The sequence below is a fragment of the Sarcophilus harrisii genome, chromosome 2 (genome assembly GCF_902635505.1).
Source record: "Sarcophilus harrisii chromosome 2, mSarHar1.11, whole genome shotgun sequence".
Lineage (NCBI taxonomy): Eukaryota > Metazoa > Chordata > Mammalia > Dasyuromorphia > Dasyuridae > Sarcophilus > Sarcophilus harrisii.
In genome coordinates, this window is record NC_045427.1 from 121,682,762 (window position 1) to 121,706,705 (window position 23,944).

A 23,944-nucleotide genomic window follows, 5' to 3' on the forward strand; every position below is an offset into this window, starting at 1 on the left:
CAGTTTTATCATTGCAAATCCAATCTTATTTTGACTATCTAACAATCTCACCTGAAGCTATTTGAATCTAGCCCCAGAGGTAATTGCTAATGCTAGAGAGAGAGAAAATAAGGCAAAAGATTGCATATAGCTTTCATAGATACATCACTATCTTTGCAAAACAGTGTTTGGTTCTCAAAATATAGCACTTTAATTGGGAATAGAGAACTATATTTCTCATTGTTTATTGCCAATCAATATTTTGAGACTACTCATACAGTTAAGTGAAATTTAAAAGTACCATGTCCTAGCTCAGTGACCTTGGACAATAGCCATTCAATATTCATAGAAATTTGGTAGAGTTGCAAAAATACTGGACCTGGACTTAAGAGGGGTATAGATTCAAGTCCCATGTCTATTTTTTTTTTTTTTTACTAGCTGTGCATTCCTGAGTTCATCTCTTTTTAAATGCCAGTTTTCTCAAAAGTAAAATGAAGAAAATATAATATTCTTCTTGGCAGATAGATAGATAGTACAGTGGATGGATCACTCAGCATGAATTCAGAAAGACTCACCTTCTTGAATTCAAATCCAACCTCAGATACCCTTGACCCCACAAGGATGAGTCACTTTAACCCTGTTTGTCATAGTTTTTTTTTTTTTTTAAATTTAATAGCCTTTTATTTACAGGATATATACATGGGTAACTTTACAGCATTAACAATTGCCAAACCTCTTGTTCCAATTTTTCACCTCTTACCCCCACCCCCTCCCCTAGATGGCAGGATGTCATAGTTTTTTTGGTTGTTGTTTGTTTGTTTTTTGCTTTTGTTTTTGTTTTGCCTGAAAAATAAGCTGGAGAAGGAAATGGCAAACTACTCCAGATATTTGCCAAGAAAACGCCAAAAGAGGTCATAAAATGTCAAAGATAACTAAAGCTATTGAACACAAGAACAGTATCCTTCTCATAGGGTTGAGGTCAGGATCAAATGTAATAATTTGAATATATAAATCTTAAATTATGCAGGTTAATCATTTCTCTTGGCCTCAGTTTCTTCTCTTGGAAAATTCATGGAGGTGGATTAGATGTCCTAAAATTTTTCTTTTATCCTCAGCTTCTAAGATTTGGCTCAAGGATGTAATTTTTTTTTTTCATATCTTTGTGTAGCAAAATGGAATCTTATTTAGAGTATAGAGCAAATAAATGGACCTAAAATGAAATAACATCAAAAAACAAAACAAACTCTCCCCCAGAAAACAGGCTCATAAAGTCTACTTCATCTACCTGGAATGCAGATGTACTTATCTGATTTCATTTTGCTAATGCTGTAAGCTGGTCTCTGATAATTGCCTTGTGTAATTGGAACAAATTTATGATTATGCTAATTCATTCCTAGCCACCCAATATATAGCCAAGCTAATCCATATCTGTCCCTGCATTTCTTTTGTAGATCATTACATGATTAGCCTTTTCCCATGGTTGATGGCAGCATTCTGATTCTGAACAGATTTTATTTCTCCAATATGTTGTGTGTCAGGTGTTATATCTAAATGGATGGCACACTCTAGACAGCAGCTTTCAAACCTAGTTCATGTTGTGAACAGTCAAGATCGTTCAAAGCTTTCATCCTTAGCAAGGTAGCTATTTTAAGCATGTTATGATCTGTTTTTTGTGACATCCATTGATAAAGAATAAGAAGTTAAATGTTAATGAACTTTAATCTTCCTTTCAAAGAATCCTCCATGTAACCCACTAATGCAGACAGGAGAGATAAATGTGGAAATATTGTGAATATCACCTTTAGAAACCAGCTCTCTATAACTTTATTGGAATGATGTTCAAACCCATCTTTGCTATAAAGAGCATTGTCTTTTTTTTCTTATAAGAAATATATTTTATTTCATTTTTATAGTTTTTTATTTTTTCCAATTACATGCAAAGATAGTTTTCAACATTCACCTTTGTAAAACCTGGTGTCTCAAATTTTTCTCCCTTCTTCCCCTCAACCTTTCCCATAGACAGCAAGCAATTCAATACATTTGAAACATGCAATTCTGCTGATCATATTTTTATATTTGTCATGCTGCACAAGCAAAATAAGATTAAAAGTGAAAAAAATAAAAGCACCAGAAAGAAAAAAAAAAAACACATAAACAAACAACAGCAACAAAAAGATAAAAATACTATTCTTTGATCTACTTTCAGTCTCCCTAGTTCTCTCTCTGAATGTGGATGGCTCTTTCCATCACAAGTCTCTCTTGGAATTGCCTTAATGTAATGCCAAAGAAACTGAGCAAGACAGAGATTAGAGACCAATTCAATAATTTATTAAATGGAGAGAAATACTGGGATCCATGTTGATCCCAGGACTAGACTAGACTATCATCTCAAAAAGCCTAGCCCCAAGTCTCGGGGCAGGGAGCCTTTTATGGAATAACAACAATGGAGGGACCTAGTTGGGGATAACCTCATAGAAGGAGGTTATGATATTCTAATGACATTAAGGAATGTCTATAACACCTTTATCTCAACCATTAAGAGGGGACGGTCATAACCTTAAGGCAGAATTACCAAATAGGACAATTGGAGGAACTGGTCACCCCATTAAAAGGGAACTTTGGCATTACATTAACTCATCTCATTGTTGAAAAGAGCCACATCCATCACAGTTGATCATCCCATAATCTTGTTGCTGCTGTACAATGTTCTCTTGGTTCTTCTTACTTCACTTAGCAAGAGTTCATATAAGTCTTTCCAGGCCTTTCTGAAATCAGACTGCTCATCATTCTTGTGAAACAATAATATTCCATTATATTCTTTTACCACAACTTATTCGGCCATTCCCCAACTAAGGAGCTCCCACTCAATTTCCAATTCCTTGACATTACACAAAAGGCTGCTACAAACATTTTGCACATGTGGGTCCTTTTCCCTTTTTTATTGTCTATTTGAGATATAGGCCCAGTAGAGACACTGAGGGATCAAAGGTAGGCACAGTCAGATAGCTCTTTGGGCATAATTCCAAATTGTTCTCCAGAATGGATGGATCAGTTCACAACTCCACCAATAATGCATTAGTGTCCCAGTTTTTCCACGTTTCCTCCAACATTTATCATTATCTTTTCCTGTTATCTTAACTAATCTGAGAGGTCTGAAGTGGTAGCTCAGAGCTATATTAATCTGCATTTTGAAGAGCATTGTCTTTAGAGTGGCATGGTACATAATGCACAGAGGATTTATCCTTGAAAGTAAAAGGATTTAGGTTCAGGTTTTTGCTCCACCCATTAATTAGACATCTCTGGACAAATTGCACATCTGTCAACCCTCAATTATCTTGTTTATGAAATGGGGATAATAATGCTTCAACTTCAGGATTGTTTTTAAGTATCAGATTAATTAGAACACACAAAGCACTTTAAATAAATTAGAGATTTTTGTTTTGTTTTTTTAAAAACAATTTCACCATTCAGCAATCAGGAGAAAGGTATTATATTTTTTCCTATATCTCAGAGAAGAGACAATCTCTAATTGTCCACCAAATGTTCATAAGAAATGTTCAAAATATATCCTTTAAAGATTTCTAAGGAAAGCTCACCCTCATCTATCCCTGGAATTATGGACATTTTTGAAGGCAATGCTAGTAGAGCTTGAAGTATTATATGAAGATTATGTTTTGTAATATAAGATAGGTCGAGAGATAGTCTATGTGATTGTGTACAAAAATTACCTTAGCCAAGAAGGCTACAATATGATGAATATGGTCTGGAAGCATGCCAGAGTTGGTGTATCCTTAGAAATTCATCAGCAGATTATGTTTCCCTCAAGGAAATGAAGACAAGCAAGCAAATGTAGAATAAAAAAGAGAGCTATTCATTAAATCAAGAATTTTTAACCTTTTAAGTGTGTTTTGTGTTTCATAGGGTAACTAGGTAGTATAGTAGATAGAACATCAGCTCTAGAGTCTGGAAGACAGCTTCTTAAGTTCAAATCCAGCCTGAGATACTTATTACCTGTGTGATTCTGACCAAATCATATAATCCTGTTTGCCTCAGTTCTTCATCTGTAAAAAATAAGCTGGAAAAAGGAATGCCATACCACTTCAGGATCTTTACCAAGAAAATCCCAAATAGGGTGATAAAGAGTTGGACATGACTGAAAAACTGTGTGTGCTTCATGGATCCATTTTGGCAAACCAGTGAAGCCTATGTACTTCATAATATTACTATATTTCTAAAAAACACACAAAAAGTATATAGTATTACAAAGAAAAACAGTTATATTTAAGTACAGTTATTATTTTCTTTTTTTTAAAAGAAGATGACAGATCTCAGGTTAAGGAACTCTGCTTATATTAAGAAATTGTTGGCCAACCATCTTTAGATTTCCTATCTCCTTCTGTTCCTGCATTTATTTTCTGTCTATTTAATGCTCTCCTGATCCTCTGCTCCTCATTCTTGTAAGTATTTTACATTAATGTAAACATGCTTCATTTTTTATACTTGTAATATTACAGCTTCAGTAAACAATATATCAGTGTACTCTTTCTTCCAGAGAACATTGAGATGTCACAAAGGAATAAAAAGTAAGATGAGACAGTAGCTTCCCTGTGTGTCCATGGCAGAGATGAGAAAGGAAAACATCGATCTAGTGAAAGGGGTCAGAACACAGCATTTTCCATTACCCGAATTTGGTCTTCTTTGGAACTACATGTGCCTCTCATTTCATTGAACCTAGATGAGTTTGATTCTGTCTGTGATTGTTAGGTTTCCATCTTTTGACTGCTTCTGCTATGATAGCTTCATAATTAAGCTGAATTTCTGCCTTCTTTTGTGAGATATAATCAGATAAGTAGAGCTAAATTGCGGAAACTGCAGTGTAGGTGGTTTTGAAATCAATCTATACAGTCTAGAAAGAAAACCAAGAGACAAAGGGGGAAACATGATAGCAGTGTTATAAATAACTTGAATATTACCAAGAGTAGAGAGTAAGGTGCTCCTCATATAATCTGAAACTGGTTATAAGGAAGTAATGATGACCTAAGGCTGAATTTAGAAGAAAAGAAATGGGACCCAGTGTTAGGAAAAGAATATCACATGGCTGAATCCTAATCTGGGTTTGAAAGAAAAATCTAAAAAATTCAGCCATTATTATTGCAAACATCTTAATAATAGCATTTTATAACAGTTTTTAAAGTACTTTACTAAATATTATCTCATATAATCTGGGTTAAAAATTTGACCTCAGATATTTATTAGGTGTGTGACCTTAGAAAAATCATTTGAATCCTATCTGCCTGTTTCCTCAGCTATGAAATGGTGATAATAATAGCACGTACTTCTCATGGTTGTGGTGAGGATCATTTGAGATGGTATTTATAAATTACGTAGGATAGTACCTGGCACCTAGGACATATATAAATACTGTGGTGTAATGCCAGAGAAACTAAAGCAAGATAGAGATTAGAGAGGGAGAGATTTACTGGGACCAAATGGATCCATGGTTTTGTCCTAGAGCTGAATGAGACTATAGTCTCCAAGAATCCAGTAACTAATGTTGGATACAAAGATTCTTTTATAGGGTAAAAAGAACTATGACCTAATGGGGAGAGGCACCTGGGATGGGGATGACATAATGGAAGGAGGCAACAGAGATGGGGAGAGAGGCTCCTGATATTCTAATGATGTCTAAGATATAAGACCTTTATCCTATCAAACATTAGAATGATTAAGAGGGAGGGATTATAGCCTGAGAAAGAGTAACTGAGTAAACTGAGAAAAAAGAGTCACTGAGAAAGAGTAACTGATAATTAGGGAAACTGAGTCAGGACATTAAAAAGGAACTGTAGCACAATAATGGTTGTTGTAATATGCTATAATTATCCCCATACTGAAGCTGAAAGGTTAATTGTGTTCCCCAGTGCCACAGAACTAGTAAGTGTCTAGGGCAGGATTTGAATAATCAACAAATCAAGTAACTACTAACACTAAATTTTTTTTTTGACAAATAGCAATTGGGGTTGTGACTTTTCCAGGGTCATACAGCTAGTAAGTGTTAAGTGTCTGAGTTCAGATTTGAACTCGGGTCCTCTTGACTTCAGGGCTTCTGCTCTATCCACTGTACCACTTAGTTGACTCTAGATGTGCTAATTCTAAAATGAATTATGATATAATTTTTTATGTCAAGAACATGGTATAGAATTGATGAATTTTGACATTTTTTCCTTGATTTTTCCTAAGAACTTTATGATTCAGTGATTTTGGTCAATCAGGATGTCACATGAATTCAGCCAGACTAATTGCATGTTCATATTGGATCTCAAACACATTAGGCCCTTGGGTCATTTGCTTAGTGTGAGGACCTCACACTCACAGGCAGTGATTGCCAGTGTGCTGGCAAATGTTTAACAAAAATTTCTCCAAAAAAATAGGCACCCACTATATTCTTCAATTTAATCTACAGTATTAACATTTTCTCTACCACTTTCTTAAGTTTAAACAATCAACAGAATAATAAGTAAATGCTTATACTTAAAAAATTGACAGTTGAGTGTGAATTAATGTGAGGTGGCTCCAGAATTCCTCTCAACTCAAGAAAACACTTTCCACTGGTGTTACATCTATGTATAGAATTTTGAACCTTGAAGCAAGAAATACTGAGTTCAAATCCAGCATCAGACACCTACTACTTGTGTAAACCTGGGCAAATTGCTTACCTTCTGTCTGCCTCAGTTTTCTTATCTGTAAAATGGGGATAATGATAACATCTATCCCACATGGGAGATAAAACAATGTATTTGAACATGAAGATATATTTGTATTTTTGAAATGTTATATTTGTAAAGTGTTTGGCAAAACCTAAAATATTATATAAATACAGTGTTCTAGTTGTTACTTCTGCTGTTGCTACTATTAAATCAAAATTCATATTTAGGATACTGGACTACTATTTTAAGACTATAATAAATATGGCCAAAAATGTCTCTGACTGGGCTTGTCATTACAGACCCAGCAATTATGACATTATTGACCCCTTTCCATGCACAGATGATCCCAAGTGGTTTATAAAGACCAAAGGAAGATTCTTATAAACACACAACTCCATCAACTTCCTGGCTAAAATTTCTTCTTGGGAAACCGAGACAAAGCAGGGACATCCTTGCTTATTTGGGTCTTATTCTCCCTCTGTGAACAATCTAAATTGTCTTGAGGCACAAAGGTTGACTACCTTAATTAAATCACCTGGCCAGAGCAATAGTCTTTCCTACTTATTCCATACTTCTAATAATTTTACCCTTTCATATGTCCACAAGAGAGACATGATAGAGTAATACTAAGGCAGTTTTAATACCATCACAGAACTCACAGGGATAGCTTCTCAATTTAACAACTATTGAACAATGCTTGGTCTCTGGTGCTTCTGCTTCTCTAACAGGGCTGACATTGAGTTTTTTCATGTGTATGTGTGTGTGTGTGTGTGTGTGTGTAAATATTTGTGTGAAAGAGAAGAAAGAAGAGGAAAGAAAAGAAAGGAAAGAGAAACCTCACTAGAACTAATAAAAGGAGTCACTACTTTTAAAGAAACACCAATGAAGGAGTCTATTTAGTCTATTTTTTCATTAAGTATCTTAAGTTAATTATAAATTCATGCCAGAAACAAAAGGCTTTAAATTATCATAAAGTATAACTGATTTTTTTCAAACAGCATATGTTTTACTTCTACATAAAAAGAATGTTATTCCCTTCAAATTATTACCTAGGGAAACTGTACATTTATTCCAGTGCTACTACTATTGCTAAAACAGATTTCATTCATTCAACAAATACTTATTGAGTGTAAGCACTTCTTTTGTATTTACCTTTAAGCCCTGTGGCATTTTCTTTTGAATATCCTTAATCATGACAAATCTTTTTCATTTGGATGTAGATGTGAATTTTAGTAATCATCCAACACATCTGTGTTGAATGAATGAATGATTTAAGCAAGTATCTATATTTTTTCTATAGATTTAAATACTGCTAAAAAAATCCAATACAACTTGACTTTGGGGGAATAAAAGTAAATTTTGTGAAGTTTGTGGACAACCAGGATTAGGTCTTAAAAAAAATTAATTAAAAAAAAATTCTGGTACAGTGTTTCTTTTAAATGACCTAGAAATAACAAATGACATCTAAATAATCTGTAAGATTTTTTTCTGTAATATTTATGTGTATTCACATATTTACAAGAATGTACAATTTTCCTGAACATGAAAGAAAGAGTATCAAGGTGGTATTCAGTACACATTTGCTAAATGAATGTACAAAATATATTTTTTCACTGACTGTATGCCCATTAGCACCATGTCACCTAATACATACGCCTGTATACCAATGTTAGGTAGAAAATTCATCTATCTGTCTGTTCTTTCCACAAATATTTACTGAGTAGCTACTTCTTAAAAAACAATTTTGTTTGGCCTTCGATGCCTTTGGCATTTTTGTAGCTAATGAATTATCAGATCCACCTCTGGAAAATAAGGTGTGTGGTCAAATTGGGCAATACTGGTTTTGGCCTAAACAGTAACAAAAAAAGGAGTATGACAATAGAATAATAAAATCTGTTAGAACAACATTTTTACAAGACTTGTAGATTCACTCTGACTATACAAAAATTAATATGTACCATCCCCCAGGGGAATATATGAACTTTTAGAAATCTTTATGCAATGGCATATAGTAAGAACTTAAATGTCTGTAGGGCCTCTCATGAAGACCCAAAACTTCTTCTCCCATAAGTTTTGAAGTTTACTTATGCTCACTAATTTTAAGCAAAGGATTCACTAATTCAAATGTACTTATTGAGATCTACCCTGCACAGGGCAACTAGGTGATGCAGTGGACAAAGTTCTACATCTAGAGTCAGGATAATTTATTTTCCTATGTTTAAATCTGGCCTCAGACACTTGCTAGCTCTATGATCCTGGACAAGCCACTGATCCTTGTTGCCTTAGTTCCCTCATCTGTAAAATGAGCTAGAGAAAGAAATGGAAAACTAGTCTAGTATCTCTGCCAAGAAAACTCAAATCTAGTCATGAAGAGGTAAATAAATGAATAGGAGAAGGCACTGTGTTAGATTATGTGGGTGATGTAGAGATGACAAGAACTCTGTCTTCTGGAAGCTTTATGGGCCTAGGAAAGTAAGTAAGGTATGTAATAGATACCATCCTCATTTGAGGGCATTATTGGATTGTTTGTAAAATTTCCATGTTTTATTGATTCTAATAAAATTGATAAGGGGATCATTGAATTGGAAAAGCTTCAGATTGTGAAAAGTAACTTCTCTCCCCCAATAAGTTTCAGTTTCATCTAAAACATAATAATTCTCCATGATCCCAGTTTGCCTGTGTGTAAGACAGGGTCCCTGACCCCCTTACTCAAAGTGACTACTCAGAGGCATCTTCAGATACAAATAGGAAGCATTTATTTGATCCTTGCAAGTTGACGCCCAAGCACTCCAGCTGAGCAGACCCAGAGCTTCTTAGCTCCCATCTCCCAGCATGGTGCCTGGCCTAGCAAGCTGGAAATAGTGAATTGGTTAAATAGTAAAAGACTTGTGTTCATTAAATGGACTGAAAAGGAAGTGACCATTGACCAATGGTCAGCAATGCTGTCTACTTCCTGTGGGTCACCTGAAGCTTAGACCCACTCCATCTCATAGACGTTTTGAGAAGTCATCCCCTGGTTCCATTCACTCCCTATCACATCAATGCTAACATATTTCTTCCCACTAGGAAGAAATCCTGGTTACCCAGGCCTTCAGGCTCATCCCTCTCTTCAATACTGACTGTAACCCACCTTCTACCATTTAGAATCAACCCCTACACATCAGTGGAGGCTTTTAGGAACCAGTTTAGCTAAGAAATCTCAAACTATTCTAGTGATTAAGTACATAAGCAAGCGGGTGACAGGATATTGCTGCTTAAAGCAATGAGTAGGAGTCAGAGACCCTGCTTCTACAAGCTCCCACTGTCTGTCTTGGAAACCCAGTCATCCTAGATCAACAGATTGGCATCTGGGAGCCACAGAACTGCAGCACAGTGGAGGCCTGGGGAGCCTCAGGGCCATGGTCCCATTATCCCCACCTCAAGTAGTACAGACCCAGATTCGTTTGGGACAAAGTGACGAAGGTCTCATCTTCTGGAACTGCTTCAGGCCGATAAGGGGCATAGAGCCAGCCCTGCCCAGTGGGATTCAGACTGAGGAGAGGAGAAAAGGTAGTATCAGCATCCTCCAATGCTAAAGGTCAGAATGAGATTATCAGTGATTTCAGGCTGATTAAGTAGTTTAAATTTCATGGCTTGGAGTCTGGAAGAAGCAACTGTCACAAGGAGATTAAAAATACAAGGAGTAAATATGAACAAAAGAAAAAGAATAAACAAAAGTGGAGTTAATATCGGGGTTATTAGGAATAATAACCAAGGACCCCACCCAGAGGAAGACAGAGGGGGAGAGGAAGGAGGGAGAGATGAGGCTATCATAAATAGCTCTCATCCAGACAGCTTTTCCTAGGATAAATACCAAAGCACATCTCCCACAAATCCTGCTTTTGTTTCCTCAAAGGAGCAGGGGCAATGGGTGGAACATTGTGCTCTTCAGTGAGTATGATCTCCCCCAGCAAAAACTCTAGAGCCTTTAGTCTTCAGTGGGAAGGCTTTTACTCAATTTGTACCAATGTTAACAAAACCAAAAGCAGTTTGAAACCAAAGAGGCATATGTATAGGCCTTTTGAACAGTCCTTTCAGAATTTACTTGCCTGGGAGTTATATGAAGGAATGCAGGAGTCAGGAGTTAGGGAATTAGAGATGCTAAAGTCGGGCAAACAAGCAGCAGCACGGGCAGCTTAATCTGCAAGCCTGTTTCCCTTGGGCTGAAGTGAATCCCCCTTCTGGTTACAAGACATAATAGAAACCTCTCGAGGTGCATGGACAGCTTGCAGTAATTGTTCCCCTGCGTACTTAATGGGGGAATGTTTGACTATTAAAAATCCCCTTTCTTTCCAGATAGCCCCATGAGACATGTAAAACATGTTGGAGTCTGTATAGATGTTCACTCTCATTCCTTCCCCCAATTCTAAAAATCTGATAGAGGCAAAAATGCTCAGAAGCATTTATGGGGTGGGCAGAATTTCCAACAATTGGCTCAGGATGAGCTTAGGAGCTTCCTCAATTAGAAGAGCTGTGGCAGCTAGCTCTAAGGCAGGGGGTTCACCCCAATGACACTAAGCTCATTTGAGAAGTAAGCAAAGAGTCTAGAAGAGTGTTCCAGTGATCTCTAGGGCCTGGTCCCATCTTCCATCAATGTACAGTGTAAAAGACTCTAAGTAGGACTAAAGCCCAGGCAAAAGATTAGTTTAGCTTTCAGAATCCACACCCAGTGGAGAGAGAGGGTGAGTTAAATTTTCACCCTTCCAAGCCCACAAATCTTTCTCTTTCCCTTTCCCCCACTCCATGTGGAGTATCTCCTAACTCTACTATGCTTACCCACCCCACTTCTCCTTATAGTTAACTCTTTTAGGATCTATCTGTAAGGCATTCCTTTGAGTAATTTATGGCATTTCTCTGGAACAGGGGGTTACTGACTTATGATCTATCAGGCATCATATCCAAATTAAAAACTCAAACTCAAAACAATATTAATTACAGTTCCAAGAGATGTCATCTCAATAGCAAGTTTTACCAATCAGGGGTTTTAGGTCCATCTAAAAACAAACAAATATTACAAAACATAGTGTATAACCTATCAAATATGCCTGCAAAACACAGTCGGTAGTGCAGGGATATCAGGTTAAAATTCTATTCTAGGTATTTCAAGAAAGCTATATTTCATATTTGTTATCATATTCATTAAACAAAGAGACCATTATGCACTTAAATAAATATTAAATAATTTGCTGAAGAGAGATGGAAACTTTGGTAAAAATAATCATTTTCAGAGAACTTGCAGTTCTAACAAACCTCTTATAGTTTCTTGTATTGCTAAGCAGTGCAATCTTTGATACAGCATTAAAAATGACCTTGCCTTAAAGTAGCCATAAACTTGAAAAATGAAAACCAATATTCAGTTATTAACACCATGTATATGTAAGCTATTTCTTTAAACAAAAAAAAGCAATTAATGTTAAAGTAATTGCATTTAATCAGTGGGGGGAAAGGTGGCTGAGTGAGCTCTAGTGAGTGGAGTTTCTTCTATCATTTCTAAGCAGCAGCTACACCCAGTGGAGAGGGAGGGTGAGTTAAATTTTCACCTTTCCAAGCCCACAAATTTTTCTCTTTTCCCTTCCCCCACTCCATGTGGAGCGTCTCCTAACTCTACTATGCTTATTCACCCCACTTCTCCTTATAGTTAACTCTTTTAGGATGCCAAGTCCCCACCATGACTCAGCCCACCAGCCAAGGACATGTCCCAACCTCAACCTTATATGGTGTCTCCTTTCTCTTGGCAAATGGTAAGTTCCACCAGGAGCTTGCCCCTTTCTATAATAAATCTACCTTTTACCAAAGATAATGGCCAATACAAATTCCCCTCATGACTGAAATCTAAATTTGGTTCCTGTCATCATATGGTGTCTACATAATCCATGTAATGCCTAACAATTTTTAGGTTTTAATATTACAACAATAACCCCAAATAATTTAATTAGCAAAGTTCACAATTTTCATAAGTCATAGCCAAATAAACATAACAAAGCCTATCACAAAAATGGATAAAAATCTCATGTAATTTACAGTTGTTCTCAATTTTAATATATACACCAATTAAATGTTATTTTAAAAATCAGTACTTTATCTTGTGATATTCTAACTAAATGTCCCATTCAAGCTATCAATTGCTTTTGCAAATCAACCTTTCTTGTCCCTTGGTTTTAAAATCATGTCTTTCTTATTTTAAACTTTAAGATTCACAAAATAGCTAATATCTAAATAACTTTGAGCCAAATTTCATAAAATTTATACATATGTCAAGCAGAGCTGACAAAATTTTAAAACATTGGTCATAATTTTTACAAATTATCCAATATACATTTTAGAAAGCAACATGCTTCATCTAATTAGGGGATACAAACATGTTCCACTAAGGTAAGCTACCAGAACTTTGTTTTAATAACCTATATTTTTAAACTTAAAATCAAATCAAATATAGATTTAAATTTCCAGCAGTAACATTTCAGTATTTGCACACAAATTTCTAAGATCTTGTCTTAAAGTAAACAAATTCACAATTCTAGCACATACCATTTAATAATGATCATTTCATATAATTGTAAGAGATTAATCAAACAAAATTTACAACTCATCTTAATATCTGAGGAGGTAGCCTTAAGCTCAGCTCAACATTCCTGATGTAAAAGCCAATTGTTCATTATAAATTGTTGCTAATTAACAATGTTGTAGATTATCAGTAAACTCATTCCATCATTGGGACCTATGTAACTCAAAACAAGTTATTTCTCAGGAATAATAACCTTACAAAATAACAATGAACAATTATTACAACAATTATCACAACAAAAATGAACAAATTTATAATTTAAGAGGAATTCTGGAAGAAGATTCCTCTTTACTTCCTATCACTTTACTTTCTTTGATTGACATCAGCTTTCTTTGTTCTCTTTTACCTCCCCCCATCTCAGGTCAATGCAAACCTGATTCAGATAAGGTTTTGATTTTTTTTTTTCCTATATGAATCAGAAAAGGCTTGCAGACTAGGCTGATTGTTTTAAAAGCAGCCCAACACTTCCCTCCTCCCCACCCCCCCAAAGTCAGTGCAAAATGATTACAATTTGTATAAAACTGCTTTTACTGTCATATCTCAAATGACAAATTGCACTGAACTGAGTGAGTATATTTTCTCTCTCCTGCTGATCTCTTTGTCTATGTGTCCCTGCTGCAGTCAGGGAATGAGGAAAGGGGGAAGAAAGAGAAAGAGACTCTCTTTACTCTATGCACTATGTGCCTTGAGGAGGCTTTAATTTAGTTAAATTTGCTTCCAAATTATTTTATACACACATAAAATTCATTTATCTCAATGTTGGTATTATATGTTGGTCACATCTGAAAACCCATATAAAGTTACTAAATTTGAAGCAATTAAATCCAATAAAGAAGTTTACACTCATATAGCATTTGTTTTGTGCTAAGCACTTTTGCAATCTTGAAATAACCAATTGCTAAAGTCCCCAATCATTACTCTCAAAAATTAGCTAGCTTTTTCTGCAGACCCCAGCTTGGCCACAGTTGAAGTCTACAGGAAAAAGGCCCTTTTTTCTTCCTTTCTTCCTTTCTTTCTAAAAATCTAGCTCACAGAAAAGACATGTCACAGACATTCTGCATAAAGATACAAACAAGCCAAAAACTACATGGAAGAGGACCAGCCCTTCCCCACACAAAAGACAGTAATATCTTATCAAATGAACACTCTGGTGATATTTTAGATTTTTTTTTTTTGCTCTGAAGATTTGGTCTGGACTGCTCCTTTCCCTCTGAGGAAAGCAGCTCCAATCTTATGCCTTGAAATCCTGTAATACACAAGAGGTTAGCAAACCTCTTGACTCGGATCCCCAAGCCCAGAGGATTCCTCCTTACCCAGCAGTCATCCAGAGTGCCCCTGGTTCTGTGCCATTTATCAGGACTTCCCTTTTAGGCAGCACTGTTTAACCTTGGATCACCAAACCTTAATCCCAGGGTCTCCTTCCACCTAAGGGAAGCCCAAGGACAGAGGCAGTGCTCTGAGGAGAGCAGCTCTGATCTAGCTCCTTCTCCTTCCCTCTGGATTACACATGCATAAATTACCTGACTGGCCATTTACTCTTGGGCTTCTTCTTTTTCAGAGACTTGTGCTTCTGTTTGTATTTGGATGCCTCTCTTCAGGCCCATACTTCACAGAGATGGGGCTAATCCTAAAGACAGTCAGAGAAAATCCAACTCAGCCATCTCTTGAGAAGTCACAGATCCCAGAATGAGCCCCCATTAACTGTGTGGGATGGGTGCTAGACCCCCTTACCCAAATTAACTACTCAGAGGCATCTTCAGATACAAAGAGAAAGCATTTATTTGGTTTTTCAAGAAGCCCAAGCACTCCAGCTGAGCAGACCCAGAGCCTCTCAGCTCCCCTCTCCCAGCACTTTGCCTGACCTAGCAAACATGAAATAGTGAATTTGGATTCATTGGATGGACTGCAAAGGAAGTAACCATTGGCCAGTGGTCAGCAATGCTGTCTACTTCCTGTGGGTCATGTAACTTCCTGAAGCTTAGGCCTACGTCTGACCCACTCCATCTCATAGACTTTTTGAGAAATCTTCACCTGGTCTCATTCACTTGGAGAATGTCTGTCCACCTATGATAAGAAAACAGAACAGGCTTAGTGTGATCCCCCGCGTATAACAGCTGTTTAATAAACATTATTTGACTGAGTGATCAATCAAACTATTCCTTTATCACATCTCAATTTGGGTTCTTCCAAGAACTCTTTCTAACCATTTGCTATTCTTCTTTGGGGTAGGCGTGGCCTTTTTTTTACTTCATTATCTTCCTCTAGAATATGAATCCAGATATTCTCTTACACCAAAGTAGTTATCTATTTTTCTTTTCTTTTCTTTTATATTTTATTATTATTTATAATATTTACAATATTTTATATTTTATTTATTATAATGAAGTTTTAATCCTGAATTGTGGGTAATGTTGCTCTAGACTTCAGGTCCTCTTACTCGTTTTTTTTTCTGTTTTTTTTTTTTCTGAATTGCCCCTAGGGACTCAACCTTTCCTCCCTAAAGTGACAGTTACTTCCTAGAATTTTGACCCACTTTAATTTAGGATTTAATAGTTGAAAAGAACTTTTAGGATGATCCTCCAAAAATCCCATTTTATAAATGAGAAAACTAAGGTCCTTGGAGGTTAAAAAAAAAAAAAAAAAACTTTGCTAACATTTCACCATTAATAAGTAATTGAAGAGGAGTTTGAAATATGTTAGTCCTTTGAGAGTAGAATCTTGTGGAAAGATATATAAGGATGAATCCTAATATAATCCTTAGGACAATTTGTAAATAGTTGGTTGTTTTTTATTATGAAGCCAGGAAGATTTATTTAAGCACCATTTAATATTTACCAGTGATAGTCTTGACCCCTCCAATTGCTTTCTGCATCATTAGCCTATAAGAATATTCTCCCCAGGAACACAGAAGAGAGCATGTCAGCAAGAGAATGTTTATTAAATTTCTAATTGGCCTACTGACTTATTTGTTTTGATTCCAACCTTATTTCATTCAGCCAAGTACTTGCCTTCTCCCTCATCCTACCCCTTTTGAGGTTTTATGCTGCTAGTAATTCAACACTGTTCATAAAGCATTCTGCCTATATGCCTGGAAAGGCTGTTGACAAACAATTCAAATTTATAGAACAGTTCATGTATCATGTTGGAAATCCACTGCTACAACACAGTCTGATAATGATGCTAGGGGAATAGGGAGCCACAAATTCTTTCAGCATACTGTAGACTTGCTTAGGGCTCTACAGAAATACTTTGCCTTTCTGTTTCCCAATTTTTTCATCTGTCATAGTGATAGTAATACCACCTGACATCTCTTCCTCTCATGAGGTATTGAAGACAAGTAAAGTATTTGGGCAGGCTATGATATAGTATCTGACACAGATATGCATGCATGTGTAAATTCTAAGGAAGCCTTCTTGAAACATAGTGTTCTATTCACTGAAACATTCAAATTTAACCCAAGATCTCATGCATTTAGGAGCTGAGCTCCCCATCTGAGTGTACCTTGCTGCACTTTTTTGGGAAACTCTTTTGAGTGTCAGTTGTATACCTTTTATACCCACCTAACCACAATGACTGATGGCCCTGCAAAAGGAACCCGCTGTCTGGCATAAAATCTAATTGGCTTTGATGGTCTGCCTTTGCAGATTTGTTTATAAACTGGAAAATCTACAAATTGCAGACCATCTGCACATAACACTGTGCTAATGAATGCCTGCATTCTGCAAATCCATAAACTCATTAAGTCAAAGTTACTAGTCTTTCCACAAGCTTTTAACTGGTATTATCCATTGGGAAGCAAAAGAACATAAGGAGGAGAAAAATCTGTTTGATTGTAGGGGTGAAATGTCCCCCACAAACTTCAGGACAACTAACCCACATTATCAAAGAGATAACCTGCAAGCAAAGGGTCACTTAGATTACTTGATATATACATCTGCTGTCCTTTGTGCTCAATGCATCGATCCTATAATGCTAATTTGCACTGCCTTAGTTAAGTGGATAATTAGAGCTTTCCAGTTTGGAAGCCTCCTACAGAGTAATTTCTGGATGAAGCATGAATATTACAACATTATACCTCTTCCATATAGTAAGCATCTGCAAAGCAAGTTCACTAGCTTATTCCAACCATTGCTATCTGAAAGAAAACCTTCATGGTAGGGCAACTACTTATAATTTATCCTTTTCCCCAAACATAACAGCATAAAATAATTTTCTTTTTCCCCCCTGCTATACTACTATGACATGTTTTGGGTAACAGCCAACTCTAAAATTTGATAAAAAAAAAAAATTAACATTAATGAAAGGCTTTAAACATTGTCTATGTGTGTGATAATGTCCATTTTTGATCAACAAATTAGTATTTTGTGCCCCCAGAGCAATTTATTTTTTCTCTTTTGTTTATTTGACTATTTTTTAAAGGTATCTCAGTCTATCAAAAGGCATTTAAACATTTAGCTTTGGGGACAAATGAACAAACACAAGCACAATCTGTCATTTTTCTAGGTTCAACAAACTCCAAACAGATGTACTAATGAAGTTAAATGAATGAGTCATTTTAGTGAAGGAAATAAGCCATTAGGTTAGAACACAAATATTAGCACACACTAAAACTGCCTAATTTCCTAAGGGTTGATGGAGGTAGATCACAAAATATATAAACATGTAACTTAATATTCATTTTTCTGACGTCAGAAAATGAAGAATTATATACAATTTGGCCAGCTTTGGCATTGTATTTTTAATACCTAAACTATATTTTTAATCTTGATCCATCATTTTTAGTAAATATACTATTTTATATATCTGTGTATGTATACATACACACATATATAGATATATAATATACACATACATAAATGTATATATATTTATGATATTTTCCTAACATAGGGAACATAATTTTATGCAACTTTTAGTTTACTTTTTTATTAACAAGCATTTTTTCTGCCTTTATCTCATATTCCTGCTCCAAATTAGAGGAACAAAAAACAAAAATAAAACCCTTATAATAAATATACATAGTCAAGCAAACTACATATCTATGTTTATCATATCCAATAATGTGTGTTCTTCATTTTGTATCTTGGTTCTATCACTTCTCTTTCTAAAGATTGCTAGAATACTTGAGCATTAGTCCTCTAATTCAAGGTTTCTTAAACTTTTTCCACTCATGACCTCTTTTTTGGCCAAAAATTTTTACTCAACCCTGGGCATATCTGTATAAAAATAGGTATATAAATCAAGCATTTACTTATAATAAATCATTATTTTGCAACACCCACATTCAGTTATGTGACCCACCCCATGGAGTCATGACCCACAATTTAAGAAGCTTTGCTCTAAATCGCACTTGGTCATTTCATTGAACATAGTGTTTTCATCCTTTAAAATTGTTGGTATATTGGTCATAAATAACTTAATGTTCACATCATTAATCATAGAAATAATGAGCATTTTAACATTTTATAAAAATAATAGTGTGCTTTTTGGGGGCATTTTCCACCCACCTCAAGGGGAGGGACTGAGGTTGAAAAGGAAATACCAGTCAACTGGGAGTCTTTCATTGTTTCTCTGGGGGTCACTCAGGGCTTAATATAATGGAAAATGGGATCTATCAAGAAAAGGTCAGTAATGTAGCATTCCGAGTTTATGAAGAATCACAGGCAGAGAGGAAGATAGCTGATGAGATCAAAGACAAATTTGTCATTTAGCAAAGGCTAGAAGGAAAGAGACATGTTACTATTTTGTGATAATGCACTCAAGAGCAAAAAGTGGGAAGGATCTAAGAAAGGAGGAAAAATCAATAGCCTAAGATCAAAAGGAAGGATTGTAAAAACTGCTGTCTTCCACAGGTGCTTAAGAAAAAGTCAGAACTTAAGGCATTTTCAGTTTATCACATTCAGTAAATGAAATATACTTGGAATTTTATAATCAGGGATGTTGGGGGAAGTACCTAATTCTGCCATCTTGATTTTTCTCAGTGAGTTACAGCTGTGGAAGTGAGGGAGGATGTTGAAGGGAGGGGTTTCCCTACCAACTGACCTCATCTATCTCCATTGGAGATAACTAGATTCAAAATGACATACTAAATGGCCTTATATTGTTGAGCTTTATGTCAAATCAACAAGCATTTCAGTACTTATACTAACGTCTCAGCCACTGTGCTAAATTCTGGGAATATAAATAAAAGCTGAAGGAAAAGGATTCCTGTTCTCAAGTAGCCAACATGGAAAAGCAGAAGAGATAAAGGAGAAGGTATCCACAGGTGACTGGTAGAGAATATCTAGAGAATCAGGAGTGAGTAGGGAGAGGAATTAAGATATGGCTATCCTAAGAACTTCCCTTAAAATGTAATCTGAAAGGAGCCAACCAATTAAAGTAAGGTGTTGCAGCACTGAAAAATAACTCTAGCCTGTGAAGGCCAGGATCATTATAATCCCTTGGTCAAATTTTAACAATGTCTTTTCTGGCCTTACCCTTTCTTGCTAAATGTCACTTTCTGAGGGAAAAAAAGGTGAGGAGTACTACTTTTAATTGTCTGTCTTATTTTATGTATAACTATCATGATATGGACCAAAAGATAGTTCTACCTTTCTCACAGAGTAAAGTGCATGAACTTTGTGACCACAATTTGTTACCCAATTAAAGGTCTATTTAAATCTATCCATCTCTTAGGGTGTCAGAGGTGAGGAACAGAGGGGGAACATTAAATTATCTGGCAACTCTTTTATATAACTTACCTTACTCTTCTTTGTATGGAAATTATTTATTTACTTCTCTCTTACCACTTAAACTAATTTATACACTTTCTATATCTATATCTAATTTCATTTTTTTCATTCCTAGAAACATACAATACAATATCTTATAATACATCTTTACTGAATGTTCACTGAATTGAACAGATAGAATAGGAAAGAATAAAAAGGCCTTGGTGCATTTAGATCTAGTTGAGATGACATGACATAAATTTGTATTGGTCCCAGTTAGCATGATTTCATTGAGAAAAAAGCAGAATATCCTGGAGATTGATAGATAATAGCTGCAAATACATATATTGTTTCTATTTGAGAATGTAAATTCCTTGAAAGCAATATCTATTTAAATTTTATTTTTATATAACTAGAATTTATCATAGGACTTGATAAACAACCAACATTTAATAAATGCTTATTAAATGATTGACTAGTTAATTGACAATTTTATAGCATTTGACACTTTTGGCTTATCTCCCAACATGGATATTTTCCATTTCCTATCACTATGCTTTTGCTTGGTCTATTCCTAACATTAGGAATCAGTTTTCTTCTTTCTTGTACCTTTGAGAATTCTATTTTCTTTACAATCAGTTCAAAATCACCCTCTACAGGAAGTCCCCCCAATTCTTTCAGCTGTTAGTATCCTCTCTCTTGAAACTATCTTATGTTCATTTTTTATGCTATCCATAATTAAAGTATAGTTTGTCTGAAGGCAAGAACTGTTTCTTTTGTGTTATTGTTATCTCCAGCAACATTGAATACTCCTTAGTCTTTCACCAAATGATCAACCAAATTGTTGATCAATTGAACAAAATATTAGACTTGATCCTTGTCCTGGAAGAAGAGTCTTAAACCTGGGCTTTATGAACCTTTAAAAAAAAAAGTAATATTTAGGTAATTGTATCTCAATTTATTTGGTTTTCTTTGTAATCTTATCTATTTTATTTTGTACATTTAATTTAATTTAATAAATCCAAAAAATTCATAAATTTCACTCAATTGCCATAGACGTCTATGAATGGGGGGAAAAAAGAAAGAAAAAGATTCCCTACCTTAGATAAATTAAAAATCCAAAGGGAGAAAAAAAAAAGCAATCTAGCTCAATATCCCTGTGAATCAACAAACACTAAAACCATATATACCAAAATGCTGAATATTTGGTACAGACCATAGGTATTTCAGCATTTCTTTACTCTTATCTTTGTGTTCTTCCCCCAACTAGGTGGAGTGGCTAAAGAATGAAGAACCTATTGATTCCCAACTGGATGAGAACATTGACACCAGGGCTGATCACAATTTAATTATCAGGCAGGCTCGCCTCTCTGATTCTGGGAATTATACCTGCATGGCTGCCAACATTGTTGCCAAAAGAAGAAGCTTGTCAGCTACTGTCATTGTTTATGGTAAGGTGAAAACAATAGCATATAGTAGGTTAAGAAACTTTTGGGAATGGGGTGGTGGGAAGAACATGCAGGAGAAGGAAGAGATGGGTCCACATACATGAGAATCATAGCAAATTTACATTAGAAAGGATCTTAAAATTATATAGTTTGACCCTTTTTTCTGTTTCCCTCCCTGTCCCAGACTAAACATTGGTCAGTAAGCCTAATTATATATAAAATCCCACTGAAGACAGACAAACTTCATTATCTGTGAATACCAGCTTTTATAGAATAGCACCCTGCTGTTATTAAGTGAAAGTAACCCCCCCCCCCCAGTTGATTACCAAAGATGAAATCAAAGATGAAGACTCAACTACATCAAATCCTTGCCTTGGATTACAAAGGACTTCCAAATTTTTTTGTCTATTTCCTTCCTAGTAACATCTCTGTGAAGAAGGTTGGTATTGCTTTCCTTATGTTATAATTGAGGATGTAGATAGAGAAAAACTAAGTGGTTCGGTCTGCAGGTCAGGGAGAAAAGCAGTTCAAAAAAAGTTCGAAGCTTTGGAATGTCCAGCAGCCTGTCTTATCCCACCAAACATTTTGGGTGCCTTGCCCAGAGTAGGCACTTAACAGCTCCCCATTGGTTCAATTTAATTTGATACCTTTCTCCTTCCTTTCTGTCCTCCCTTCTTTTTCTCTCTCAGTGAATGGAGGCTGGTCTTCCTGGACAGAGTGGTCAGCCTGCAATGTTCGCTGTGGTAGAGGATGGCAGAAACGTTCTCGGACCTGCACCAATCCCGCTCCACTCAATGGGGGTGCCTTTTGTGAGGGAATGTCAGTGCAAAAAATCACCTGCACTTCTCTTTGTCCTGGTGAGATATACATATACTTATATGCAAATCATGTTTCCCCCTCTGACCCACCCACAAAAGCTAATGAGAATGAAATCAATGCCATCCTTCCTCTTCAGTGATGTATTTGTCTTCCCCATCTTCCCTGATTAATATATATACATACATACACACACACACACACACACACACGTATCCAATAAAGGTAGGGGAAAATCACAACTAAATGAAGTAAATTATCATCACATAATGCATTGATGCCCTTGATCAGAAAGGTTTTTACACTAGTAATAAATTTCCCTTGAGTTGTCCTTTGTTTTTTCTCTTGTATATCACTGTACATAGCACAGAATAGATGCCTAATAAATGCTTATTGCTTAATTGATTGTTTAGGATACATCTTTAGGAGTAAAAACTAGAGGTAATAATTTAGTCTCTCTTTGTTTTGTTTTTAAAATCTTTATAAAATCCTTCATTTGTTATGGAGGTGGTGGTTTTTTTGAAGCAATATCCTCAATGTACCGACGTTGGCAATTTCTACCAATATAGAAAGGCTTTGACTGTTGGTTCCACTAACAACCGTCTGTGTTATCCAGCACAAATGAGTTCAAAAAGAATATTCATCTCTTTGACCACAGGTTAATGCATTTTTTAAAGCAATAGCAATGCATGAAAGTTATTTAAGAAACTATAGAAAGGAGAAAGGGATGGGAAAAGTATCCATGAAGGTAAAATCATAGAGCCTTTGAATTATCAGAATATTTTAAGAATCCTTGCTGATTCAGGGCAGCTAGGTGGCACAATGGAAAGAGCACTAGCCAGGAAGCCAGGAGGACCTGAGTTCAAATTTGGCCTCAGTCACTTAACACTTCTTAGCTATGTGAGCCTGGGCAACTCACTTAACCCTAATTACCTCAGCTAAAAACAAAACAAACCAACCAAACAAAAAAAACTTGTTGATTCTTAGTGTTATCATATATACAACTCTGGCCCCATCATATCACTTTTTCTAACAATTTGACTCAGCTTTCTCTAACTCTAGGTTTCTTTATTATGAAGTTATATATATATATATATATATATATATATATATATATATATATGTATTATTATTATAAGTATGGTCCATGTATTTTTGAATCAGCCTGTTTATCATTCTTTCTTGATAAATAAACACTGTAATTAAGAAAATGATCTTTAACTTTAGTTCCTTGCCTTCTTGTCCAATTTACAGAATCATAAAATTTAATAGTATGAAGGGTCTTCAGTTACCATCTATTCTAGCCTATACACCAAAGAAATCCCCATTATTACAAACCCTACAAGTGATCATCCAACCTTATTTATTATTATTGTTAATATTAATAATAATGACAATTAACTCATTTGATCTTCACAACAGTCCTGTGTAAGTGTATAACAACAAATTGTGTATATCTAACAACCAATCAATGAGACTATGGATAGCTTTTTTTCCTTTGGAGTTCATGTTCACCCACTGAGACACAAATTGATCCCTAGTTCCTAACATAGTACTATAGATCATTAACTCCAAGGACATTGAAGCAGAATTTCTCTTTTCTACATTTTAATTTGATTTTTAGCTTTGAGAGAGAAACTCTAACTTATTTCATATGCATAGTTATATTTTGGAAGAGGAAGA

General features: G+C 35.5%; 1 protein-coding gene across 1 annotated transcript in view; it reads left to right on the top strand.

Moving 5' to 3' along the window:
- Positions 1–23,944, top strand: part of UNC5D (unc-5 netrin receptor D) — a 385,851-nt gene that overhangs the window by 200,812 nt on the left and 161,095 nt on the right. Inside the window, exons 6-7 of the mRNA XM_031949254.1 lie at positions 21,268–21,448; positions 22,135–22,302. Of these exons, the coding sequence (XP_031805114.1) occupies positions 21,268–21,448; positions 22,135–22,302 (349 nt within the window). The remainder of the gene's footprint in view (positions 1–21,267; positions 21,449–22,134; positions 22,303–23,944) is intronic.